The sequence below is a fragment of the Ovis aries genome, chromosome 3 (genome assembly GCF_016772045.2).
Source record: "Ovis aries strain OAR_USU_Benz2616 breed Rambouillet chromosome 3, ARS-UI_Ramb_v3.0, whole genome shotgun sequence".
NCBI classification, from domain to species: domain Eukaryota; kingdom Metazoa; phylum Chordata; class Mammalia; order Artiodactyla; family Bovidae; genus Ovis; species Ovis aries.
In genome coordinates, this window is record NC_056056.1 from 81356779 (window position 1) to 81381567 (window position 24789).

At 50.1% G+C, this 24789-nt stretch overlaps 1 protein-coding gene across 3 annotated transcripts; it reads left to right on the forward strand.

The window, feature by feature from the left end:
- The first annotated feature begins 10590 nt into the window (after window positions 1-10590).
- Window positions 10591-24755, forward strand: HAAO (3-hydroxyanthranilate 3,4-dioxygenase). 3 transcript variants are annotated; one of them, XR_006059219.2, is made up of 10 exons: window positions 10591-10730; window positions 13080-13158; window positions 18106-18189; window positions 18471-18577; window positions 21191-21280; window positions 21640-21683; window positions 21966-22111; window positions 23476-23569; window positions 23879-23947; window positions 24137-24181. XR_006059219.2 is itself a non-coding variant. In XM_012172799.4 (10 exons), exons 1-10 carry the CDS (start codon window positions 10651-10653, stop codon window positions 24393-24395), a joined length of 861 nt encoding a protein of 286 aa, XP_012028189.1. In that variant the 5' UTR covers window positions 10591-10650; the 3' UTR covers window positions 24396-24755. The 3 variants fall into 3 exon arrangements, 2 of the variants coding, with proteins under 2 accessions (XP_012028189.1, XP_012028175.2); XM_012172799.4 differs by lacking the exon at window positions 23476-23569 and adding an exon at window positions 24317-24755 and having other exon boundaries at window positions 24137-24219; XM_012172785.4 differs by lacking the exons at window positions 21191-21280; window positions 23476-23569 and adding an exon at window positions 24317-24755 and having other exon boundaries at window positions 24137-24219.
- Window positions 24756-24789: the final 34 nt, after the last annotated feature.

Consider the following 24789-nt stretch of genomic DNA (forward strand, 5'->3'; position numbering starts at 1 on the left):
ACTTCTGCCATATAACAACATGAGTCAGCCATAGTATACACATATCCCCTCCCTCTTGAGCCTCCCTCCCACCCCTGGAGCTCTTCACCAGCACCCGCTGAACTCCCTGTGAAAGTGAAAGTGAAGTCGCTCAGTCGTCTCCGACTCTCTGTGACCCCATGGACTGTAGCCTACCAGGCTCCTCTGTCCATGGGATTTTCCAGGCAAGAGTACTGGAGTGGAATGCCATTTCCTTCCCCAGGGGATCTTCCCGAGCCAGGGATCGAACCCGGGTCTCCCGCACTGTAGACAGACACTTTACCGTCTGAGCCACCAGGGAACTCCCTGTGCTACACTGCAACTTCCCACTAGCTAGCTATCTTACACATGGTAGTGTGCACTCTCAATTCACCGTACCCTCTTTTGCCTCCCTGTTCCACAAGTCCATTCTCTATGCATCTCTATTCCTGCAAATAGGTTCAGCAGTATCATTTTTCTGTAAGATAGATTTTTGTATAGTTTTTTAAAGCATTTTTAAATCATGGTAAAATATACATTACGTAAAATTTGCCATTTTAAACGTTTTAAGTGCACAATTCAGGGAGTTCCCAGGCGGTCCAATGGTTAGGACTCAGCGCTTTCACTGCTGTGGTTCAATCCCTCGTCAGGGATCCTGCAAGCTGTGCAGTGCAGCCAAAAAGAAAAGTGTGCAGTTCAGTGGCATTAAAAATTCACACTATCCAATAAGCATTTCAAAAATGCTCTATACCATTAATCATCAGGGATATACAAATTAAATCTACAATGAAATACTATTACACACCCAATAGAGTGTTGTGCAACTATTACCACTGTCCATCTCCAGAACTTTCTCACCATCCCAAACTGAAAATTGGTACCAATGAAACAGTAAACTTTCCATCCCCCTTCCCTCGGCTCCTAATAACCTTTATTGTACTCTGTCTTTACAAGTTTCACTATTCTGATTGCTGCTCCTGCTAAATCGCTTCAGTCGTGTCCAACTCTTTGCAACCCCATGGACTATAGCCTGCCAGGCTCCTCTGTCTGTAGGATTCTCCAGGCTATTCTAGGTGCCTCATATAAGTGGAGGAGAAGGCAATGGCAACCCACTCCAGTACTCTTGCCTGGAAAATCCCGTGGGTGGAGGAGCCTGGTGGGCTGCAGTCCATGGGGTCATGAAGAGTCGGACACGACTGAGCGACTTTACTTTCACTTTTCACTTTCATGCATTGGAGAAGGCAATGGCAACCCACTCCAGTGTTCTTGCCTGGAGAATCCCAGGGACGGGGGTGCCTGGTGGGCTGCCGTCTGTGGGGTTGCACAGAGTCAGACACAACTGAAGCAACTTGGCAGCAGCAGCAGCATATAAGTGGACTCATACACCATTTATCCTGTTGTGTCTGGCTTACTTCAGTTAACAAAATTTTCAAGGTTTATCCATGTTGTAGCATGTGTTAAAATTTCATTCTTTTTCCATTGTATGTATATACCACATTTTGTTTATCCATTTATCAGTCAATAGACAGTCAGATTTCCTCCGTCTTTGGATTATTGTGAATCTTGCTGCTATGAAAGTGGGTACACAAATACCTGCTCAAGGTCATGCCTTCACTTCTTTTGGATATTATTTACAAATATTCCCTATTTTGTGGTTAGCCTTTTCACTCTCTTAATAGTGTCCTTTGATGCACAAAAGTGTTTAATTTTGAGGGGCATTCTAATTGCTGTGCATACTTGTCAACACAGTATTGGCAACCTTTTTAATTTTAGCCATTCTATTGGGTGTATAATAGTATTTCATTGTAGATTTAATTTGTATATCCCTGATGATTAATGGTATAGAGCATTTTTGAAATGCTTATTGGATATTGTGAATCTTTATGAAATGTTTGTTCAAATCTTTCACCCATCATTTTGTTGTTTTCGTTTTGTTTCTGTCTTTTTTTTGTTTTGGTGGTTTTGATCATTTTTTAAATTAAGTTATAGGAGTGGCTGATATTTCTGTTTCCTCTTCTGTAGGTAGTAAGTATGAATTCCTCCATGACACCTGGGCTACAAGAAATGCCAAGTTCAGCCACTGTCCACAGTGTCCTGGACTCATAAGAGCCCACATATGTCTACTTCTGTCCACGGCTTGAGATCCGTGCTTGGAAGAATGAGGGAGATGCCCCAGGATGTTGGGGAATGGGGGAAGAGGGCAGTGGGAGTGTCTAACACAGAGTGATTTGAAAGGAGGCATTATTTGTGGCTCCTGGCAAAGAGGGAAAAGAAGACCCTGTGGAGAATATCATCTCCACAGGAGGAGGGAGGGAGGAAAGGGAGCAGGGAGAGCTCACTGGCCCTCAGTCAGAAGAAGGAAATGCAGCAGCTATATAAGCCAAACTGAAATCTCATAGCAGAGCTGCCCAGTGAATGCCTCCCCGAAGACCCTGTCTTTGAGGTGACAAGGAGATATCAACTTCCTGCTCTGTTTGCACCCCTAAAACTAACGGTGACCACCATGCACTGAGGAGGAGGATTTTCTTCTCAGTCGCCTTGCCCTGCCCTACCCTGTCCAGTGGGGTCTTAGCTGAGGTTGCAGGCTGCATCCCAGGGCCTACAGCCAGCTTTGATCGCATTAGAGATGCACTATATTGGAGGGTTAGCCCCTTTAAGATCTGATGACCCAATCTTAGAACCTAACCCTCCCTGGAGAAGGAAATGGCAACCCACTCCAGTATGCTTGCATAGAGAATCCTGTGGATGGAGGAGCCTGGTGGGCTGCTGTCCATAGGGTCACCCACAGTCGGACACGACTGAAGTGACTTAGCAGCAGCAGCAACCCTCCCTGAGTTGCAAATCACAACCATAAAGAAGTCTTTTAATATAGAGAATGAGGCTTATTAAAGTATATCAGTCAGGAGACAGAAATCATGCCAGTTATTTAACAAAGAGAATGTAATATAGAGAATTGTTAACTAGGTTTAAACTTGCTAACTAGTAACTAAAAAGTAAAACAAAAAATCTGCAGTATCACAGAGGTAGCAACTGTAAGAAGCAGTTTCTATCCCCTAGAACTGAGGGAACCAAATCTTGGAAGGTGGAGGAAGACTTCCACAGAATTGAAACTCAGACCTCTGAGAGGTCACTCCAGCCTCTGGAACTGGTATCTCTGAGGGGGTCACTTTAAAGCTGATTCTGTGAAAACTGGAAAAATTGCAAATTGGATTTAGAAACTGCTAAAGGAAGAAGCCAAGGTGATGAGCCCAGGAGCCACAGGCAGACCAGAGACAGACAGGAAGCAGTCAGGAAAGAGCAAGTCCCTTCTCCCTCCTCCATCCCCACAATCTCCCTCCATTACCTCCACTTTGCAGTGGAGGTAAAAATAAAACCTAATAAATATCATCTCCACAAGAGGAGGGAGGGAGGAAAGGGAGCAGGGAGAGCTCACTGGCCCTCAGTCAGAAGAAATGCAGCAGCTATATAAGCCAAACTGAAATCTCATAGCAAAGCTAGCCGGTGAATGTCTACCCGAAGACTTTCCATCTTTGAGGTGACAAGGAGACATCAACTTCCTGCTAATAAAACTTCCTTCCTAATAAAACCAGCTGGTAAAGCCTAAATGGAGTTTGCAGAATGCCAGCCCCTGTATTATAATGCAGACTATAGAAAGTGAATTTTGGGCTGAGAGACAATTAATAACTGGTTAATACATTCAGTTCAGTTCAGTTCAATCAGCATGCCAGGCCTTCCTGTCCATTGCCAACTCCCAGAGTTCACTCAAACTCATGTCCATCGAGTCGGTGATGCCATCCAGCCATCTCATCCTCTGTCGTCCCCTTCTCCTCCTGCCCCAAATCCCTCCCAGCATCAGGGTCTTTTCCAATGAGTCAACTTTTCGCATGAGGTGGCCAAAGTACTGGAGTTTCAGCTTCAGCATCAGTCCTTCCAGTGAACACCAGGACTGATCTCCTTTAGGATGGACTAGTTGGATCTCCTTGCAGTCCAAGAGAGTCTCAAGAGTCTTCTCCAACACCACAGTTCAAAAGCATCAATTCTTTGGCACTCAGCTTTCTTCACAATCCAACTCTCACATCCATACATGACCACTGGAAAAACCATAGCCTTCACTAGACGGACCTTTGCTGGCAAAGTAATGCCTCTACTTTTGAATATACTATCCAGGTTGGTCATAACTTTCCTTCCAAGGAGTAAGTGTCTTTTAATTTCATGGCTGCAGTCACCATCTGCAGTGATTTTGGAGCCCCCCCAAAAATAAAGTCTGACACTGTTTCCACTGTTTCGCCATCTATTTCCCATGAAGTGATGAGACCGGATGCCATGATCTTCGTTTTCTGAATGTTGAGCTTTAAGCCAACTTTTTCACTTTCCTCTTTCACTTTCATCAAGAGGCTTTTTAGTTCCTCTTCACTTTCTGCCATAAGGGTGATGTCATCTGCATATCTGAGGTTATTGATATTTCTCCTGGCAATCTTGATTCTAGCTTGTGCTTCCTCCAGCCCAGCATTTCTCATGATGTACTCTGTTAAATAAGCAGGGTGACAATATACAGCCTTGACGTACTCCTTTTCCTATTTGGAACCAGTCTTTTGTTCCATGTCTAGTTCTAACTGTTGCTTCCTGACCTGTATATAGGTTTCTCAAGAGGCAGGTCAGGTGGTCTGGTATTCCCATCTCTTTCAGAATTTTCCAGTTTATTGTGATCCACACAGTCAAAGGCTTTGGCATAGTCAATAAAGCAGAAATAGATGTTTTTCTGGAACTTTCTTGCTTTTCCATGATCCAGCGGATGTTGGCAATTTGATCTCTGGTTCCTCTGCCTTTTCTAAAACCAGCTTGAACATCTGGAATTTCATGGTTCACGTACTGCTGAAGCCTGGCTTGGAGAATTTTGAGCATTACTTTACTAGCGTGTGGGATGAGTGCAATTGTGTGGTAGTTTAAGCATTCTTTGGCATTGCCTTTCTTTGGGGTTGGAATGAAAACTGAGCTTTTCCAGTCCTGTGGCCACTGCTGAGTTTTCCAAATTTGGTGGCATATTGAGTGCAGCACTTTCACAGCATCATCTTTCAGGATTTGAAATAGCTCAACTGGAATTCCATCACCTCCACTAGCTTTGTTCGTAGTGATGCTTTCTAAGGCCCACTTGACTTCACATTCCAAGATGTCTGGCTCTAGGTGAGTGATCACACCATCGTGATTATCTGAGTCATGAAGCTCTTTTTTGTACAGTTTTTCTGTGTATTCTTGCCACCTCTTCTTAATATCTTCTACTTCTGTTAGGTCCATACCATTTCTGTCCTTTATCGAGCCCATCTTTGCATGAAATGTTCCCTTGGTGTCTCTAATTTTCTTGAAGAGATCTTTCCCATTCTGTTGTTTTCCTCTATTTCTTTGCATTGATCACTGAGGAAGGCTTTCTTATCTCTCCCTGCTATTCTTTGGAACTCTACATATCTAACTATTGCCTGTATGAAACTTTTAAATAAGAATTTAAAATATCAGCAAAGAAGTTGCCAGTAGGGAATTCCAGCAGGGAGTTAAATCTTGTCCAGATTCCTTTGTTCTTGTCTTGATCTAGGGGTGGATACAGATGCTTGTTAACAGTACATGTTAGAAATTACAAGTTTACATTCATGCACGTTTAGAGAATAACTACTGTGGGACTTTCCTGGCAGTCCAGCAGTTAAGCCTCCTCACTTCCAATGCAGGGGACACAGGTTTGATCCTTGATTGGGGAACTAAGATCCCACATGCCTTGCAGCATGGCCAAAAAAAAAAGTTTTTTCAACTAAGAATAAATGCTAGACACATTGGAATAGCAGGTAGAGGGGGCAATGGCTCAAAGGAAACAGTAAAATCCAAGAGTAGCAGACACGGTTCGCTACCTTCCCTGCCTCTCAGTCATGAGCCAGAGTCTGTGTGACTACCCTGCCCCTCATATGCACACAGACTTTGAGGGAAGCCAACTCTGCTTCCAGCTTCAAGTACAAACTTTAATTTGAATAAATCAATCAGAACATCCCTCCTCTCACTCCAGGAATTGGTTCAGGTTGGGGTACGTGACACACCTTTATTGCCAGTAAATACACCTGGTTCTCACTTGCAGGCAATTTCCCCCACCCCACGGGGATTTGGCAATGTCTGGAGACATTGTTGTTTGTCCTAGCTGGGGAGAAGACACTGGCGTCTGGTTGGGAGACGCCATAAGTGTGCTAAACGTCCTACAGTGCAAAGGACAGCCCCCCACAGCAACTTTCCACCCAAAATGTCAGTGGTGCCAAGGCTGAAAACCCCTTATTTAAAGGAAAAACTGTGGATAGTTTACATCTCTTGACCCCTTGGGGGCAAGCCCTGGGAAGAAGCTACGCTGCAGATAGCAGATCTGAGGAATGGAAAAAGACAGGGTCTATGATGACACCACTAGGTCACAGGCTCATTCTGCCTCTGAGTATCCAGTCACATAAGTTTAACTTTCTCATGGTTAAGCCACTGTTTAACTGGGGTCCCTATTATTTGCACCCATGAGCACCTTGATGAATTAGGAAAGAGATTATTTGCATAACACAAAAGGTTAGGCTAATAGAAACATTTATAACTATATTCTAAGCAGAGATCAGCCCTGGGATTTCTTTGGAAGGAATGATGCTAAAGCTGAAACTCCAGTACTTTGGCCACCTCATGCGAAGAGTAGACTCATTGGAAAAGACTGATGCTGGGAGGGATTGGGAGCAGGAGGAAAAGGGGACGACAGAGGATGAGATGGCTGGATGGCATCACTGACTCGATGGACATGAGTTTGAGTGAACTCCGGGAGATGGTGATGGACAGGGAGGCCTGGCGTGCTGCGATTCATGGGGTCGCAAAGAGTCGGACATGACTGAGCGACTGAACTGAACTGAACTGAAGCAGAAAAAACACATTCACAAAAATTGACCATAGACTAAGCTGCAAAGGAAATTTTAACACATCCCCCATCCCCAAATAATACATAGACCATCTTCAGTCACCACAATGCAATAAAATTAAAAATTACAAACAAAATGATAACTGAACAAAACACAACAAAAATCCCTCAAACCAATCATGTAACTAAAAAATGTAAACACATTTGTCAATAATACAAGTAAAAGAGACTGCAGGACCAGAACCCAGATTTCCAAATAACTAGTACAATTCATGATCTAGCCCTCATGTTTGTTCTTAAACAGTTGCTGAATTATATGAAAGGGAGGGAAAGTGGGAGAAAGACAGAGACAGATCAAGGTGAGCTCAGATAGGATCGGCTGGAGAAAAAACTTCTGTTCATCAAGAGACTGTTAGCAGCAGTCAGACTTAGTAAAGCCTAGAAGCGTCTACTGATTTTAGTGATCTGGGCAGGCAGCTGCCATCCAGGGGAGACCAAAGCCAGGCACCAGCAACCAGGAGAGGCTCTGATGAGCTCTGGTCCTAAGGCAGAGACGGCTTCTCACACTATGGTGCGATGAACTTCTGTGTGCAGAGGGGAGAAATGGCTGCTGTGAGCAGGTAAGATCCAGAAACTAGAAGGAACTCATGGGTCAATAGCTGGAAGCAGTCCAGATGACCGTGACCAAACAATGCCAGAACACGCAGATAAAATTTAAATTGTTGAAATTCAAATACAAATTTGAATGATTGAAAATCAATAAAAATTGATTTTCTGAACATTGGATCCAATGGTGCCGAACACCCAAGCTAGGAGGCTTGCCAATTGAATGGACATGGTGTTTTATCTATGCAGCACAAACTAAATGGCATATTTGACAGAAACCATGTGGCAAATTATCTAGCCTGTATTTAAGGTTCATCTCGATGGTTTAGACCTCAAACAATCAATTGTAGCCTCAATTATCCATGTTGTTTGACTAGTTAGGTTAAAATGAGAGTGTGTTTCTGTTTTGTTAATAAGTTCATTTGTATGTCTTTTTTTTTAGATTCCACATACAAGTGATATCAACTGATATTTCTCTTCATCTGACTTCACTCAGTATGACAATCTCTAAATTCATATAAGTCCCTGCATTATTTTACTCTTTTAATGGCTGGGGAATATCCCATTGTATGTATGGACTACATCTTCTGTATCCAGTCTTCTGTCGATGAACATCTAGGTTGCTTCCATGTCTTGGCTATTGTAAACAGTGCTGCAATGAACATTGGGGTGCATGTATCCTTGCAAACCATATTTTTCTCCAGACACATGCCCAGGGGTAGAACTGCAAGATTGTATGGTAGCTCTATCTTCAGTTTCTTAAAGAACCTCCATACTGTTCTCCTCAGTGGCTATACCAATTTACATTCCCTCCAACTGTACAGAAGGGTTCCCTTCTCTCCACACCCTCTCCAGCATCTATTATTTGTGGCGGTTTTGATGATAGTCATTCTGACTAGTGTGAGGTGATATCTCATTGTAGTTTTTATTTGCATTTCTCTAATCATTAGCGATGTTGAACATCTTTTCATGTGCCTCTTGGCCATTTGTATGTCTTCTTTAGAAAAGCGTCTATTTAGGTCTTTTGCCCGTTTTTTTAAATTGGGTTGTTTTTTTGATGATATAAAGCTGTTTGTAAATTTTGTAGATGGTTACCAGGGGCAGGGGAAGAGTGGTGGGGAGGGATAGTTAGGGAGTTTGGGATTGGCAGGTACACAGTGCTATATTTGAAACGGATAACCAAGGTGAACCTACTGCATAGCACATATAAGTCTGATCAGTGTTATGTGGCAGCCTGGGTGGGAGGGAAATTTGGAGGAGAATGGATACATGTATATGTATGGCTGAGTCCCTTTGCTGTTTACCTAAAACTATCACATTTTTAATTGGCTATACCCCAATACAAAACAAAGAGGTTTTTAAAAATGTTATATAACAAATGGGAAAAGAATTTGAAAAAGAATAGATGTATGTATATGTATAACTGAATCACTTTGCTGTACACCTGAAACTAATATAACATTGTTTATCAACTATACTCCCATATAAAATAAAACGTTTAAAAAATAAGATGCAGGAAAACTGTCATTGTTTTCCTTGAACTACATATCAGAACATCTGTTGGGCTGAAATCATGGAGTTTTTTTGGGTTTTGCTTCCCCTTTTAGTGGGAATTCATTCATGCCTTTATCCACATACCCACCCACCCTTCCATTTAACAAACATCCAAAGCAAACCCCACACATCCTAGATCCTTGGTGTTTCACGTGTCATTGTTTACATCTCCTCTGCTTACTTGTAGATGAGAAAGATAAAGAAGATGGTTTGAGTTATTTTGGTGCCAAACAAGAGTCTAGAAAGAAACACTCGGCAAAAAAAAAAAAAAAAAAAAGGTTCTAAATAAATAACTAAAAAGAAAAAGGAGGGAGAAAGGGAAGAGGGTGCGTGGAGAGGAAACAGGAGGGGCCCAGCGGGGGAGGGCAGGAATCTTGCCTGCTAGCTGACTGGGTTTTCATTTGCACCAGGAGCGCTGTGACTGAGGACGCTGAGAAAACCCGCCCACCCTACGTAGCAGGGAGGGGCCGAGATGGGGTGCGGGACGGGAGTCGGAGGAGTTTCGAATTTCTTCTAAACTCTCCAGTCTAGATTCTGGTGTCAGCTGTGTTCCTTTCCTCTTGGCCACCACCACCTCCCCTCCCGGCCCTCTTCCAACGCGCGCAGTCTTCCCAAGAATTCTGGGTCTGGAAGAAAGAGAAGAAAGCAGGTGTCCAATTGGTCTTCCCCGCCTCCGCACCCACACAGGCGAGCCTCGCGTCTCCGCCCGCTCTCGAGGATCCAGGTTAGGCTGGAATCATCAGCGCAGTAGGTTTGTCCGCCCTCCCCACCGCACCTCAGATTCCCGGTCCCAGCGCCTGGGTCTGCATCTGTGAAACTCCTCGTAAATTGTGGTGTGACTTGAGTACGCCCCAAGACACGAAAGGAGCTCAGAACAGCGCCAGGCACCCTGTCTGCGCTCTGCCTGCCACCTGCGAGCGTAGGTGAGGGGCCGACCCCGGTCCCTGTCTAGCATCACGGTCTCCCAGCAGTGCCCCCCCACCGCCCCGCCTCTCCTCCGTCCTCTCTCCAACCAGTCACTGACAGAGCCGAGCAAATGGCACCCAACACATCTGCGGGCTCTGGCCTGATCTCTGTCCTAGTGACCAGACAGGGGACTAACATCAGTCGGGGCCTACGGTGGCCGCTGTGCAACCCAGGCATTCCCAGTCTACAGATGAGGAAACAGGCCTCAATCCAGCGTCAGCAACCCAGTGATCAGGCGCTTGGGTTTCCAAACCCGCCTTCTCCTTACAGGATTTCTTTGGGGGTCTCCCTGGGTCCCAGGCGGAAAGTCTGGGGACAAGGGGCCAGGAAGGTTCTGGATCCCGTGTCCTAAGCCTGGATCGGGCGCTCCACTCTCACGCGGGTGGCAGAGAGCCCGGGATGTGGCGAGGGGCCCGGCGGGGCGGCACCGAGCGCGAGGTTGGGGGTGGGGGGTTCCCAGACCAAAGTCCGAGAGAGGCCACAGAGAGTCCTGGTTGTTGCCCCGCCCTTTGACCCTCAGGATGCTTATTAACCAGGCGGCCAATAGGTGGCCGGGCAGAGGCGCGCCCCTTCGACAGAGCGGAGGACACGCTCAGGAGTGTGGCTCCCGGGAGACCATGGAGCGCCCAGTGAGAGTGAAGGCGTGGGTGGAGGAGAACCGGGGCTCCTTCCTGCCCCCGGTCTGCAACAAGCTCCTGTGAGTCGCACGCACGCCCCCACCCTCCTGCCCTCTGTTCTCACCTCCCTGCCATCCTCCAACTGCTCCCCTCAGCCTCCGAGTTCCTCCTCCCAGAAGCTTGCAGAAGGGGGATGTGGTCCTCGTGGTGATCACAAGAGGGTGAGGACGGACTGTTACGGGTTTCCCCACCCTCCTCTGTTCCTCTTTGTGGTGACTGCGTGGAGACGACGGGCCTTGTTGTCTGAGGAAGCTCTCTACTCTCTACCGAGACTAGAGAGATGCAGGTGCTAAGTGGTAGCCCTGCCTTCCAGGGCTGAGAAACAGCGCTCCAACCCCAGCTGCCTCTCAGAAATTGGGGGGCGGGGAGGTCAATACCCCAGAATTATAGTAGAACTGAGGTCTGGGAACTGTTCAGTATTACACCCCTACTGGGCCCAGGAAGCTGCAGGTGGAGGGTGAAGTCAGGGTCAGCTCCTGGGGCAGGCTCTCTGGTGCTCTTCCTGGCCCCCTCTGCAGCTGGGGGCACACACAGACTCCCACCAGGCCTCCCTAGCCACCTCTGCCCCCAGCACCCAACAGGGCTGACCCTGGTCGGGCAGTCTTCCTCCAGCTGAGGCCTCAGGCCCTCCCTGTGGCCTCCTCACCTCATCCCCCTCAGTCACCTGGGGTGTGGGGCCTTCTGCGCTCCCAGCTCCAGGGTCACAGTCTTCCGTTTGCTGGGTCCACAGAACATCAACAAGGTAGCTTTTCAAACTGTCGAGCTCCAATCGCTTGACTAGTTGGAGACTACCAGGCGTTTTCACATCGTCTCATGTAATTCTCCCGGTAGCCCTATGAGGTGGGATTTTTTTTCTTAATATTTATTTATTTGGCTGTGCTGGGTCTTAGTTACAGCACTTGAGATCTGTGGCCTGCAGGATCTTTAGTTGTGGCATGCGAGATCAAGTTCCCTGACCAGAGGTCGAATGCAGGCCCCTGGCCTGGGAGCATGGAGTCTTAGCCACAAGGGAAGTCCTAGTCCAGGGCAGGGAATCTTAACAAGGAACTTTGCCAATGTCACAAAGCTAGTGTGGGGCACGGTGCAAGCCCATGCAAGAGTTTGACTCCAAAGTCCACCCTCTTGTGACTGCGCAATACTGTGTCAACATCCCCCACCCCCAAACCTTGTCTCTTCTAGTACTTTCGTCACCCCCAACTCTCTCCTCCACTTCATCTCTATCCTCAGTCCTCCACCTCTCCCCCTCATGGTGACTCACATTCACCCGCTCCTCTCCAGCCCCACGCCGCTGCTGTGGTTCCACCCTCATCACCCTGGGCACTTCCAGGCTGCAGCAGCCTCCAGGCCCCCACCGCGCTCTCCAGCACTGCCCTGATATTAGTAACCACAAAGTGCAGGTCCTCCCCTCACTCATTCAGCAGATGTGCGCATGTGAGCACCAACCACATGCCAGGCACAGTTCTGGACCCCGGAGATACACAGGAAGAAACTGGCGGAAGCCCCTTCCCGGTGGAGCGGACATTCTGGTGGGAGGAGGCAGCCAATACGTAGAAACAAACAAGGGGTGCAGGTAGGCAGGCAGGCAGACGTGGTGAGCCACAGAGCAGAACGGAGGGGAAAGCCCACTAGGGCTGCTGTGTCCCCTCATGCTGTGAGGGAGACGCTGCTCCGAGCTTCTCCTTGATCCAGGAGGTTTGGCTGCAGTCTTTGCACTCCTTGTCGTTTGCAGCATCACTCTGCTCTCTGCCTTTTTCTTCACGTGGCATTCTCCTCATAAGTGTGACTGTGTCTAAATCTTCCAGTCTTCCAGACACCAGTCATATTAGGTTAGAGCACTCCCCCCACCCCCATGCCAGTATGATCTCATCATAGCTTAACTAATTACACCTGCAATGACCCTAGTTCCCAATTAGGTCATATTCTGCGGTACTGGGGTTAGGATTTCAACATATGAATGACTATAAGGCAGAGAAAACATAGGAAGCTGCTGGAGGGTTGCTTTTATTTATGTGGCTGCAACAAATCTTAGTTGCTGCATGTGGAATCTAGTTCCCTGACCAGGGATCAAACCCAGACCCCCTGCATTGGGAGCGTGGAGTCTTAGCCACTGGATCATCAGTGAAGTCCCAGGTTTGAGGGTTTTGAGCAGAGGAAGGACATGGGCACACACACAGTCACACACACACACACACACACAGACCCTTGGATGCACACGCAGATGGAAACGGAGACTCTTGGGGACAATGCCACAGAAATAGCCTTCTCCCTCTCCCAAGTGTGGGCCTCCTCCAGACCCCCACAGGCCCCTGCAACCCTCCTGTTCTCTCCCATGAGCCAGTTCAGGACCTCACCCCCCTCATCCATTGCAGGCACCAGAAGCAGCTCAAAATCATGTTCGTGGGGGGTCCCAACACCAGGAAGGACTACCACATCGAGGAGGGTGAGGAGGTAGGCCTGCGGACTGCCCCCTCCCTTGACCCAGCCCTGAGGGAGGGTGACTTCCCCTGCCGGGACCAGAGCCTGTGGATGAAGGGGAGGGGGCCACAACTGAAACCATGGTGCGGAACTGCTGCCTGGAAGTTGTGGGCAGCGACACCCTTGATAGCTCCATCCTTGAAGGAGCCCCACTGGGGAAGCCACAGGAAAGAGCCCAGGCTTTGCGGGTGTGAGAGGCTTCAGCTGTTGGGCATCAGCCCCTGAACACAGGGGCCATCCATGGTCCAAGGGGATGCCCAAGTGCCCTCACCCCCAAACCTGAATAATGCAAGATTGGCCTCCAAAATGGGACCCAGATGCTGAGAGGGACCTGGACGCTCCACTCTGGTCTCAGGAGCCAAGTTCCTTGAGAAGGGTTAGGACTGGGAGGGCCCCCTCCTCATCTAGAGGGCGCAAGGCACATCAGTTGCTGGGAGCTATTTGATGAAAGGGTACGCAGGTGGGAAGGGGGATTTGTACTGAATACCCTTTTGTACCTTGAATTTTGAGCTGTGTTTCTGAGTGAGTAACCAAAAGTAAATCAAAAGTAAAAAGATGGGTCCCCTTGAGAGACACAGATGGGTTCCCAGCTCTCAGAATCTCTGGTGGCAAAGGATCGTCATGATTGGGGGGTGCCTATCTTCTCAGAGGACCTGCTGCTAGGGTTCAAGGTCCAGGGTTCAGCTTGCTCACCAGACTCCACCCCATCCACTCTGGTGGACGAATATCCACTTAGGGGTCTAAACCAAGCCCTGACTGCTGGCTTGCTAGCTCGTGAGGGGGGATGACTTGAGCAGGTGTCTTACTCTGGAGGGACACTCAGGTGGCTGGGAGGAATTTGGCTAGAGGTGGTTTTTGATGGCTTGGTTCCGCCTCAGGTGAGGGAGAGGGCCAGCCACAGGTCAAACGCTGGAAGCCACAGGACTGTCAGTGTGTTTGCTGTCCCTGCCTGTCCTCACCCAGCTGGAACAAAGGAGACTCCAGGGGCCAGGCCTCTTCCCAGTGAGGGAAGGGAAGCCACTGAGCTGAATTTTTCTCCTGGCTGAGCTCAGGCCTCTGCCTTTCAGGTGCACAGGCTTCACCCACCACACATGTTCCACTTAGCCCATTCCTTCCCTTGGGGTGAAGAGGTGCAAGAGAGCCTGGGCTGGGAGTCAGGTGGGCCTGGAGTCTGCCTCTTACCAATCATGTGATTTGGATGGGCTTCCTTGATAGCTCAGTTGGTAAAGAACCCACTTGCAGTGCAGGAGACCTGGGTTTGATCCCTGGGTTGGGAAGATCCCCTGGAGGAGGGAAAGGCTACCCACTCCAGTATTCTGGCCTGGAGAATTCCATGGACTATATAGACCATGGGGTCGCAAAGAGTCAGACATGATTGAGCGGCTTTCACTTTCACTTTCTTTCACCTCCCATCACCAGGAGGCTTCTCTGGTGGTAGCGGGATAAAGAATCCACCTGCCAATGCAGGAACTGCAGGAGACTTGCCTTGGGTCAGGAAGATCCCTGGAGTAGGAAATGGCAACCCATTCCGACATTCTTGCCTGGGAAATCCCATGGACAGAGGAGCCTGGTGGGCTATGGGCTACAGGGTCACAGAGTCGGGCACATCTGAGCACACCTGCACACCACATCTCTGAACCTGCAGGAGTTTCCTTGCAGCTGATGGGGGACCTCAGCCCTGCCTGGCGGAAGGATGCAGTGTGTATAGGGTATGTGCACAGAGCCTGGCACAGAGCGGAGGTGCCTGGGTTCTCGGCACCCTCAGCCCCTCTCTGGCCCCGCCTGCCTGTAAGGCCTTTCCAGGCTGTGCAGGCCAGATTTGATTCAGCAGCAGCTTGAGCCGGTACAGTTAATCTTCTAGTTAGCCCCAGGCCCCAAACATCATTTACTTCCAAATAGAGCATCATTCCTTTTGGATTGCCCGTGGCTGTTTGGGATATTTTGCAGTTCAGCATCTGCACCTCTGCTGATGAGGCCTGTCCCTCACCATAGATTGTGGTATTGTTTAGTTGCTCAGTGGTGTCTAACTCTTTTGTGAACCCATGGACTGTATCCCACCAGGCTCCTCTGTCCACAGAATTTCCTAGGCAAGAATACTCGAATGGTTTGCCATTTCTTTCTCCAGGGGATCTTCCCAACCCAAGGACTGAGCCCAAGTCTCCTGCATTGACAGATGGATTCTTTACTGCTGAGCCACCAGGAAACACCGACCCCCGCCCTTCCACCACCCACCCATGACAATAAAGTGAAGTCGCTCAGTCGTGTCCGACTCTTTGCGACCCCATGGACTGTAGCCTACCAGGCTCCTCCCTCCATGGGATTCTCCAGGCAAGAGTACTGGAGTGGGGTGCCATTTCCTTCTCCAGGGGATCTTCCCGACTCAGGGATCGAACCCGGGTCTCCTGTATTCCAGGCAGACACTTTAACCTCTGAGCCACCAGGGAAGCTCACCCATGACAACGCAGGCCTCTAAAATTCCACTTCCTTTCCATGTTTTTGTTTAATGGCCACCAACACCTTGTAGCCTGCCAGAAAGGGCTTGACTTTGGCCCAACCCCCACCCCCACCCCAATTCCTGTTTTCCCTGATATTTGCAGGGCCTAAGGGCTACGGCCCTCTCTCTAGAATTCTCAGGCTCTTCCTCCTCTCCCTCCAACCATGAAAGGACATCTCCCCACATACATACACATAGAGGTTTTCTCTTAGCTGAAGGGGTTTGAGGGAGTTGGCAGAATTGTTCCCTAAAAGAGACTGATAGGTTTTTTCTTATTTGTTTTAAATAACTTGCATGAATTATATTAAATAATAAGAGTAAAGATTGTTTATTGTAGAAAATGTGCAGAATACAGAAAAGACAAATGTAAATATGTACCTCATTCATAATCCCACCACTCATGGGAGCACCGTGAACACAGCCTGGTTTACACATGTATTATACACTATGTAATTAGAATTCTCAGACATAGTCTAAACAACAACAATAAATAGAATCTTGCTGGTGTCATTTTGAATCTTGCTTTAACTGGATAACTTTAGCATTTTTCCATTTTACTGACAGTTATGCAAAAATGTAGCTTTTAATGGCTGCATAATGTTCCATATTTTGTCTCTATCATAAAATAATGTGATTTCCCCTATTGTTATTATTAGCATCAGTTTTGCTATTCTTTCCATCACTAATATTAATAGCTAGAGATTACTGAGTGCTAACTATGTATTGTCTATTTTTGTATAGAGCATCCTGGACAACATTCTGAGTAGATACTGTCATTTTATAGATAAATTAATGGAGGCATAGAAAGACTAACTGAATTGGCCAAAGGCCCATGGTGACTGGCTGAGCTGAGGACCAGGTGAAGCCTTAAACTACCACACACTGTGATAAAACAGCCATGTATGTCCACCACGAGGCAGGTGCATTTCTGACTCACTGAAGCCACTTCTCTAGAGATGGAATGACTAGGTCAAGTTCCCAGTTTCAGCATGAAAGGTCTGGCATCCCAGAAATCCTTATAGAGGCATGAGCTGTGAAGGCTCTTTCTGCCCTTTGCCAAATTGCCCTTCAGGGGTGTTGTGTCAGCTTGCCTGTGTGTCAGACTGTAAAGCCACATTTCTCTAGTTTTCCTGAGCCCACTTGATTTCTCTTAGTAGACTCTGGGACAAGAACCTCTATCTCCTCTAACTCCTTACATGATGATAGTAATCGTTATTATTAATAACAATCCTTCAACTATTTGGCTGGGGTCTTTAACACCCATGCAATGTGTGACTGGTAGAGAGAAAATGTGTCTTCCTCCTCCTCCTCCCAGTGCCATGGGTGGTCTCAGTAAACACATCAATTAGGAACTTAGGGTGGAAGAGGGCAAGCACAACAGGAGCCCTGCAGCGCCACCGGGCTGCACCCCAGGGAGACAGCAGGAAATGAGGGCTTCCATCCTCAAAGCCCCTGCCACCCCCACTCGAATATCCCAGCTCCCAGCACTGAGCCCAACATTTCCATGGCCAGCCGATGTCCAGAGGGGTTTGGACGCAGCCCAGCCCCTTTCCAGGGCTCACTGTGGCCAGAGGAGCCAGCCCTGGCTCCAGAGCTACACTCAGGCCAACACGGCTGCTCCAGGACTAACTGTGTAAAACCTGGGGCAAGTCACTTCACTCTCTGGGCCTCTCTTTTTCTTTTTTGCAGAATGGGGCTAACAATATTTTTGGAGGTTGTTATAAAGAGTTCTGATACTGTTCAGGCACACCTCAGAGACAGTGCAGGCTCGGTTCCAGACCACTGAAAGAGAGCAAATATTTCAATAAAGTGAGCCATGTGAATTTTTTGGTTTCCCAGCGCATGTAAATATTTATACCATGCTGTAGTCTATTAAGTGTGCAATTGTATTATGTCTAAAAAAGCAATATATATACCTTAATTTAGAAATAATACTGTTGGGAAAATGGTATCAATAGATTTGCTCAGTGCAGGGTTGTCACAAACCTTCAGTTTGTTAAAAAAAGAAAAAGGCAATATCTGGGAAATGCAATAAAGCACAGCACAATAAAACAAGGTCTGTCAGTCATGTGCTGGCCCAGCCCCGGGGACACAGTGAAGGGGCGGTTCTCCTTACCTGGGTAATGGGTCCCTAAATTACCCAGTGGGCATCTCAGCCAGCCTCCTGCCCCCGAGCCAGACACCACCTGTGGTGTCCTGGGTACCTTGGTCGTCACTTTAATGTCAGAGTATTACACGCTGGTGTCCCCAGCATGTTTATCTGCGGCCTGTGTCCGGGGAGCTGGGGCCTCAGGCAAGGGTGACCAAGCTGCTCATAAACTCTGCGGCTTTCGGGAAGTTTCTCAGGTTTTCTGGGCAGAACTCAGGCCAAAGACCCGGAAGAGGGAGTGGGGAGGTCAGAGCCTGTCCGCTGTCCTGTCTCACAGGTATTTTACCAGCTGGAGGGGGACATGCTTCTCCGAATCCTGGAGCGAGGGAAACACCGGGATGTGGTCATTCGGCAGGGAGAGGTGAGGCTGGGCCCTGGAACAGGAGCCCACGGTGCCCACTTTCCTGGCTTTGGTGGAGTCTTGTCTTCCCAGACTTTCCTGCCCTCCTCCCTGCCCGAGCTGCCTCAGCCCCATCCTCAGGCGCTCCCTCATGCCCATCTCAGCCCAGCCTGACATCCTCTCTGGCTCCTGGGGTGGGGGCTGGGCCGGACCGTGGTCAGCTGGGGAGGCCCAGGGCGCTGCAGCACTGAGGTCTCCGTGGGGACCATACACTTGCTGGCACCTTGTTCCCACCCATGCAGATCTTCCTCCTGCCTGCTGGGGTCCCCCACTCGCCGCAGAGGTTTGCCAACACAGTGGGGCTGGTGATTGAGCGGAGGCGGCTGAAAACAGAACTAGATGGGCTCAGGTAAATGGGTCAGATCTGGGGGTCTGGGGCAGAGTTAGAGGGGAAAGGATCCTAGACAGACCCAAGAAAGCCACTCCACCACCACTGAGAGGGTTGGTAGCAATGGAGATCCTGCATTTGCTGGCGGATGGGGAGGGATTTGGGTAGGTAGCAGGGTGGGTCTGATGATGCAGGGGAGGGTGTATTCTCAGTGACCCCCTGGAAGCCCATTAACCTGATACCTTATGGCCAGGCCCAGAACGAGTGGGATCTTAGTTCCCTGACCGGGGATCACAGCCGCACCCCCTGCATTGGAAGCACAGAGTCTTAAACACCGGATGCCCAGGGAAGTCCCAGAACCCATGCTTTCTGCACTGAGGTCTGCTGGGGAAGGGCCGGGGCCGGGATGCCAGGGCAGCCCGGAACACTGCTGCTTCTCCCAGCCTCCAGTTTGAGAGTTTAGTCAGTCTCCATTAGTGCGGCCTTCTGCTTGTTTCTCCACCCCAGCTCATTCCACACTCAGCGCTGACATTTGTATAACATTTGCTAACTGTCGGGCACCACTTTATGTTTATTCCTTTAATCCTCACAACACTCCTATCACCTTATCCGGCGGGTACTGTTATCATCTGTACTCCACAGATGAAGAAATCGAGCCCAGGGAAGTTGAGTTTGCTAGAAAGTGGCCCATCTGGAGCTGTAGAGAAATACAGAGTTTGGGCCAGGACAGACAAGATGGCAATGTGAGTCAGCACCTAGGAGGGGACGAACGTGGGTGCAGAGACAGGTGCTCTGTTTATACAGCTGAGTTCACATCTGGTTCCAGTCAGTTACCTGATTAATATCTTCTGAAAGGAGGACTAAACCTGTGGCTCATTATTCCAAAAGCTAAGCAATTTTTGAGGTATTTTTTAACTAAGAAAATTAAAATTTCCCAACAAGCTACTGAAAGCAGGATACTTTGCCCCACATCTTCTGTTATAAAGGACATTTTAAAAAATGTTTCCCTTTTTATAATTACCAAAGTCTTACAGGTTTGCCCTTGAAATCTGGAAAAGTACAAGAAAGCAAAACGAACAAAATTAGAATCACTTGTCAGGAAAAGGGTAAATTTTATAGTATGTGAATGATACCTCAATAAAACAAAAATAAAGAGAAAACACACAGAAAAAAATTCTTCCCACCAATGAAACCTAACAAAGCACTTTCTATCTCTTTTCCATGCATATCTTTTCCTTAAAATGCTGTAGTTTTATCTCAAGTATGGGTTTGAGTTTTGCTTTTTTTTACATTAAAAAAAAAATCATGAGTACTTCTCATACTATTAAATGCTTTGCAAAAACCGCAATGTTAATGATTGCATGCAAACCTACTGCAGAATAGTCTTGCAGAAATAGCTGCCTGGCCTTAAATGTGAAAATAAAATTTTCAGTGGGGCTTTATATAGGGAGTCTTTAGTAATGGAGAAGACAGCATCTTTGGGAACATTTTTACAGCAAAGTCAATAATAGATCTTATCTGCTTTTGACTTTTAATAAAAGCCAGGGGCTCAACATTAAAATGCCACTCTGAAGGCAATTCCTGGAGGGCACTGAGGTCCAGTTATGAGGCTTTCTGGTAGCCAGCTCCATCCCAGGATAGGTCTTAGGGTGTCAGGCGGGGTGGATGCACTGTGTGTCTGTGAACCGTTGTCTGTAAGCAGAACCACTTCTCTTTTTGGGAGGAGCTTAAGAGCAGAGCTGGCCTGGTCCTGGGACCTAAGTTTGGGGATTAGGCATCCAGTCAGTAAATGCACTACCTACACAGGGTCCTGAGGCCCGGCCCCAGTGCCAGATACTCCTCAGGCCAGTGGAGTTGCCTGCCAAGCTGGGCTGGGGGCCTGGGTGGGCTTCAGGGAGTCTTGTGTGCATGCTCAAGTCGCTCAGTTGAGTCCGTGGGTTTTGTGGGGTCTTTGTGGCCCTGTGGATTGTAGCCTGCCAGGCTCCTCTGCCCATGGGGTTCTCCAGGCACAGGGAGCCTGCTAGAGACATATGGTCCTTCCTCCGGAGAAGAGACACAGCACTTTGCTCTAGTTCTCAAAGGCATCCATGACCCCAAAAGGAGAAGGACCCCTCCCATCTGTGGGGCATCTGTGGCATGCTGGATCCTTGGGGTTTCGTGTGCTCTGACCTAGACTGCCAGCAGGCCGGTGGGAATCCAGCTGCAGGGCCAGAATCGGACTCAGCCTCAGCTTCTTCTTTTGGAAAAACACTTGTCACTGATGTTCTCTCGGCTTCTAGGACTGTCTCCAGTCCTGTTTTGGCCACTGACAGGTTGTGTAATCCCTGCCAAGTTGCACAGTTCCCCGCTGAACCTCAGAGCTCTGCTTGGTAAAGGGTCATGCTTGGCGAACCAGGAAGAGCTATGGGAGTGGGGTGGCTAACAGCCCTCCCACGCTGGGGCCACACAGGGCCTCCAGGGAGAGCCGGGTGTGGGTGGGCGCATCGGCCACTAGGTCGCGCTAACAGGATGCGGCAGGTGGTCAGCTCCGCAGAGCCAGCCGGGCCCAGTCGTCCACAAGCAGAGCCAGGCCTCAGGGACGCTCCCCTGCGACGCCCAGGTGAAGAGCTGGGTGCCTGTCCTTTGTTCTGGCAGGTACTACATAGGGGACACCACAGACGTCCTGTTTGAGAAGTGGTTCTACTGCGAGGACCTCGGCACGCAGTTGGCCCCCATCATCCAGGAGTGAGCCCCCAGCCCCTGCCCCTTCCTCTCCGGAGGCCCTGTGCTCTGGCTGGGGGCAAGCAGACCCAGCCCAGCAGGGCTCTGGGGGAGCATCCACCAGCCTGGAGTAATGATGCCCAGGATTTAGGGAGAAAGTCTGCCCCTCCTGGGATGGTAGGGAACCAGACTGGAAAGCCCCTTGAGGAGTGGAGGCAGGGGAAAGGAGGGTGGATATACAACAGATCATGTGAGGGCGCCATGAGTGTGTGTGGGCTCCTGCACCTCGGAGTGTATGTGTGTGCATGTGTGTGTACGTGTGTATGTGTGTGTGTGCACACATATGTCTTTAGCCCCCTTCTCCTCCCACTTTGTCCCTGCAGGTTCTTCAGCTCTGAGCAGTACAGAACGGGAAAGCCCAACCCTGGTGAGGCCCCTGGGAACCATCTTTCTCTCTCTCCCTCACCCGACCTTTCCCAGGGAAGGGTGGGTCTTGACCCCAGTACCACAGTCTCCTTTTGAGTACTCTGCCCTGTACTCAAGTCACAAGAAGATGGCATGAAATATACCCCCACATGGCTACTTGGTGCCTGGGCTGGAGACAGAGCCCATTCCAGTGACTGGGAGCTGGGACCCCTGGGAACCTGGCCTGCTGGGACTGGATGGGTGGAGCCAGAGGACACTGACCACATCTGTGCTGTGGGTGCAGACCAGCTGCTCAAGGAACCACCATTCCCCCTGAGCACACGATCCGTCATGGAGCCCATGTGCCTGGAGGCCTGGCTGGATGGCCACCGCAAGGAGCTGCAGGCAGGCACATCCCTCAGCTTGTTTGGGGACACCTATGAGAGCCAGGTAATGCAGCCTTGGGTCACCCAGGGAGTCAGCCCAGCAGCCCTGGGTAATGGAACTAATCAATCACACATGGACACACACAGACACACTCATACACAAACTCACACTCACAGTCTAGTTGTGGACACAAGCATAGGCCTTCTTGTTCTCTCCCTGACTCCGAGAATGATGGCTTTGCTGTGAGTAGAAGCCGATGGAGGCTACATGGTCCCCAGCAATCTTTCTTTGCCTTCAGAATAGGGATTAGGGGGTTGCCCCATCCACTGAGGGATTCCTGGGAGTCTGGGGTCATCCCCCTGCCAGGACCTCTGGGCCTTTGGCCAATCATAGCCTTGGGAGCCGGGAGGGAGAGAGATATTTGGGGGTGAGGGTTAGGTGGAGAGTTGCACAGAGACCCAAAGCTGGTCTCCCTTCATTCAACATTTACTGAGTGTCTATTATGTTTTAGGCTTTAGTAGGAAAATAAGATAGAGTCACTCCCTCAGAGTGTGTATGGTCTGATAAACGATTGCCATGATCATGTGATATGTTCTGTGGTAGAGAAGCTACAGGAAGTCATAGGACGATAAAGGAGGAACCAGGCTGTGAGGGAAGACAGCTTCCTGGAGGAGGTGATGTCTAAACTGAATCTTAAACCTATTCAGGAGTTTGCAAAGGAAGAAAGGGAGATGGAAAGTGCATTCCAGGTGAAGGAGAAGCCTGGGTAAAGGCACGGAGGCTTGAAACAGTTGGCACTGAAGACAGCTGAGGCTGGGGAACCAGGACAAGGGAGTAGGCAGAAGGCACAACTGCTAGATGGCCAGAGTAGCAGGCAGTGCCCAGGTGCTGGCAGCTCCCCTGGGCTGGGCAAGGTGTGAGGACTATGCTGGAGACGAGACTTTTATCTCGTGTGGAGGCAGGACGGGTGATCAGACTGGAGTGGTAGTTCAGAAAGATCACTGTAGCCTGTGTGAGGCCCAGACCAGCCCGGCAAGTGTGGCAACGGGGAGACCTGCCAGGGGGCTCACGCTTGCTCATGCTCTACAGCTGGCCACTGTCAAGTCCCTGGGAGGCTGCCCTAGACACCCCTGTGGAGGGACGCTCACTGGGTGCAGACCTGCCCCAAGAGGCCTGGCCAGCCCAGCCCTGAGCTCCACAGGGCCATGAGAGCCAGCACGCCCCACCAAGCCCCTCCCGCCTGTTCTCTCACCCCCTCCTCCTCCCTGCTTCAATTCACTCCAGCAGATAGCTACTGAGGCCCACTCGGGGCTGGCAGGAGCATGGCCCACTCAGCGGTTGTGGGCTTCCAAGGTGATAGAGGTCCGAGAGGCTCAGCCTCCCTCTCCCTCTTGCTCGTCCCCTCCCAACTCCCTCCACCTCCTTAGGTCAGACTCCTGGCATCACACAGAGGAAGGGAGGACGGCATCCTCTGGGGCCCTGCCCTGTGCCACGTTCACGCACGAGCCTAGTGTCTCCCTGGTAGGCGTGCCTCCGTACGGGGTCAGCAGTAGTTGTGTCGAGTGTCAGAGGGAGCAGATGTGCATGTGCGTGTGAAGGGCAGGCACGTGTGACCCCCAATAGCAGGTGGCTGGGACAGGATCGGGGTGGGAGGGCCTGTGGCCTGGGCAGCCTTCCTCTCTAAGACCAGGCCTCTGCTCTGCATACGCAGAGGCTGCGTTGTGGGCCCCCCACCTGGCCCACACAGGGCTGGTGTCTGGGGGCCGGGTTCAAAGCCCTCTCCTGCGTGGGGCAGGATGCACCAGAAAGACCCGTGTCACTTCCCACCAGGTGATGATCCACGGACAAGGCAGCAGCAAAGGCCTGAGACGGGACGTGGACGTGTGGCTGTGGCAGCTGGCAAGTGGGGTCTGGGGAGAGGGTGGCATGCCTCCTGCCTGCACCTGGGGACCGGGCTGCTCTGGGGCCTTGGATGCCCACAGTATGGACCAGTTCCCAGGGCCTCCTTGCCAAGGCTGACTCAGGGATGCTCGGACAGGCGCTGTGGCCCAACAAGCTCCATTTACTTCTCCTACTCCTCTTTCCCAGGAGGGCTCCTCAGTGGTGACGATGGAGGGACAGCGCCTGAGCCTGACCCCTGATGACAGCCTCCTGGTGCCAGCTGGGACTCTGTGAGTCCTCAGGGAAGATCTACCCCCTGCTGTGGACCTGGCCTCCTTTCCCTGGGGCCCCAGCCTTATCTGACCCTGCCTACTTGTATCTCCACAGGTATGGCTGGGAGCGAGGGCAAGGCTCCGTGGCCCTATCTGTGACCCAGGATCCCGCCTGCAAGAAGTCCCTGGGATGACTGATACTCCCACTGTGGGCCCAGAGCACCCACCCTGGCCAAGTAACTCTCCCAGCCCCACTGTTTCTACGTACACTGCTGCTCAGAGACTCAGCATCCCCTGGACTGGGCCCTGGAGACGATCATCATCCCTTCTCCTGTCCTCTCGGCTAGGCTGCCAGGTTCCTGGGGGCCGCAGCTCCCCTTCTCCCTTAACAGCCCTCAGCCCACTGCCCTGCGTGGTTCTGCCAGGTGGACTGCTGCTGGGGGCCGGCCCCTCACCGCCCTCCATCCACAGGCTCAGCGCAGCTCTTGCCTGCCGCCAAGAAGCCCTCAATAAAGGCTTGCTGGCCGACAGGTGCCTGCGGGTCTGCACACACACGGCCTGGGGTCTCTGTCAGACACTGAGTGCTCC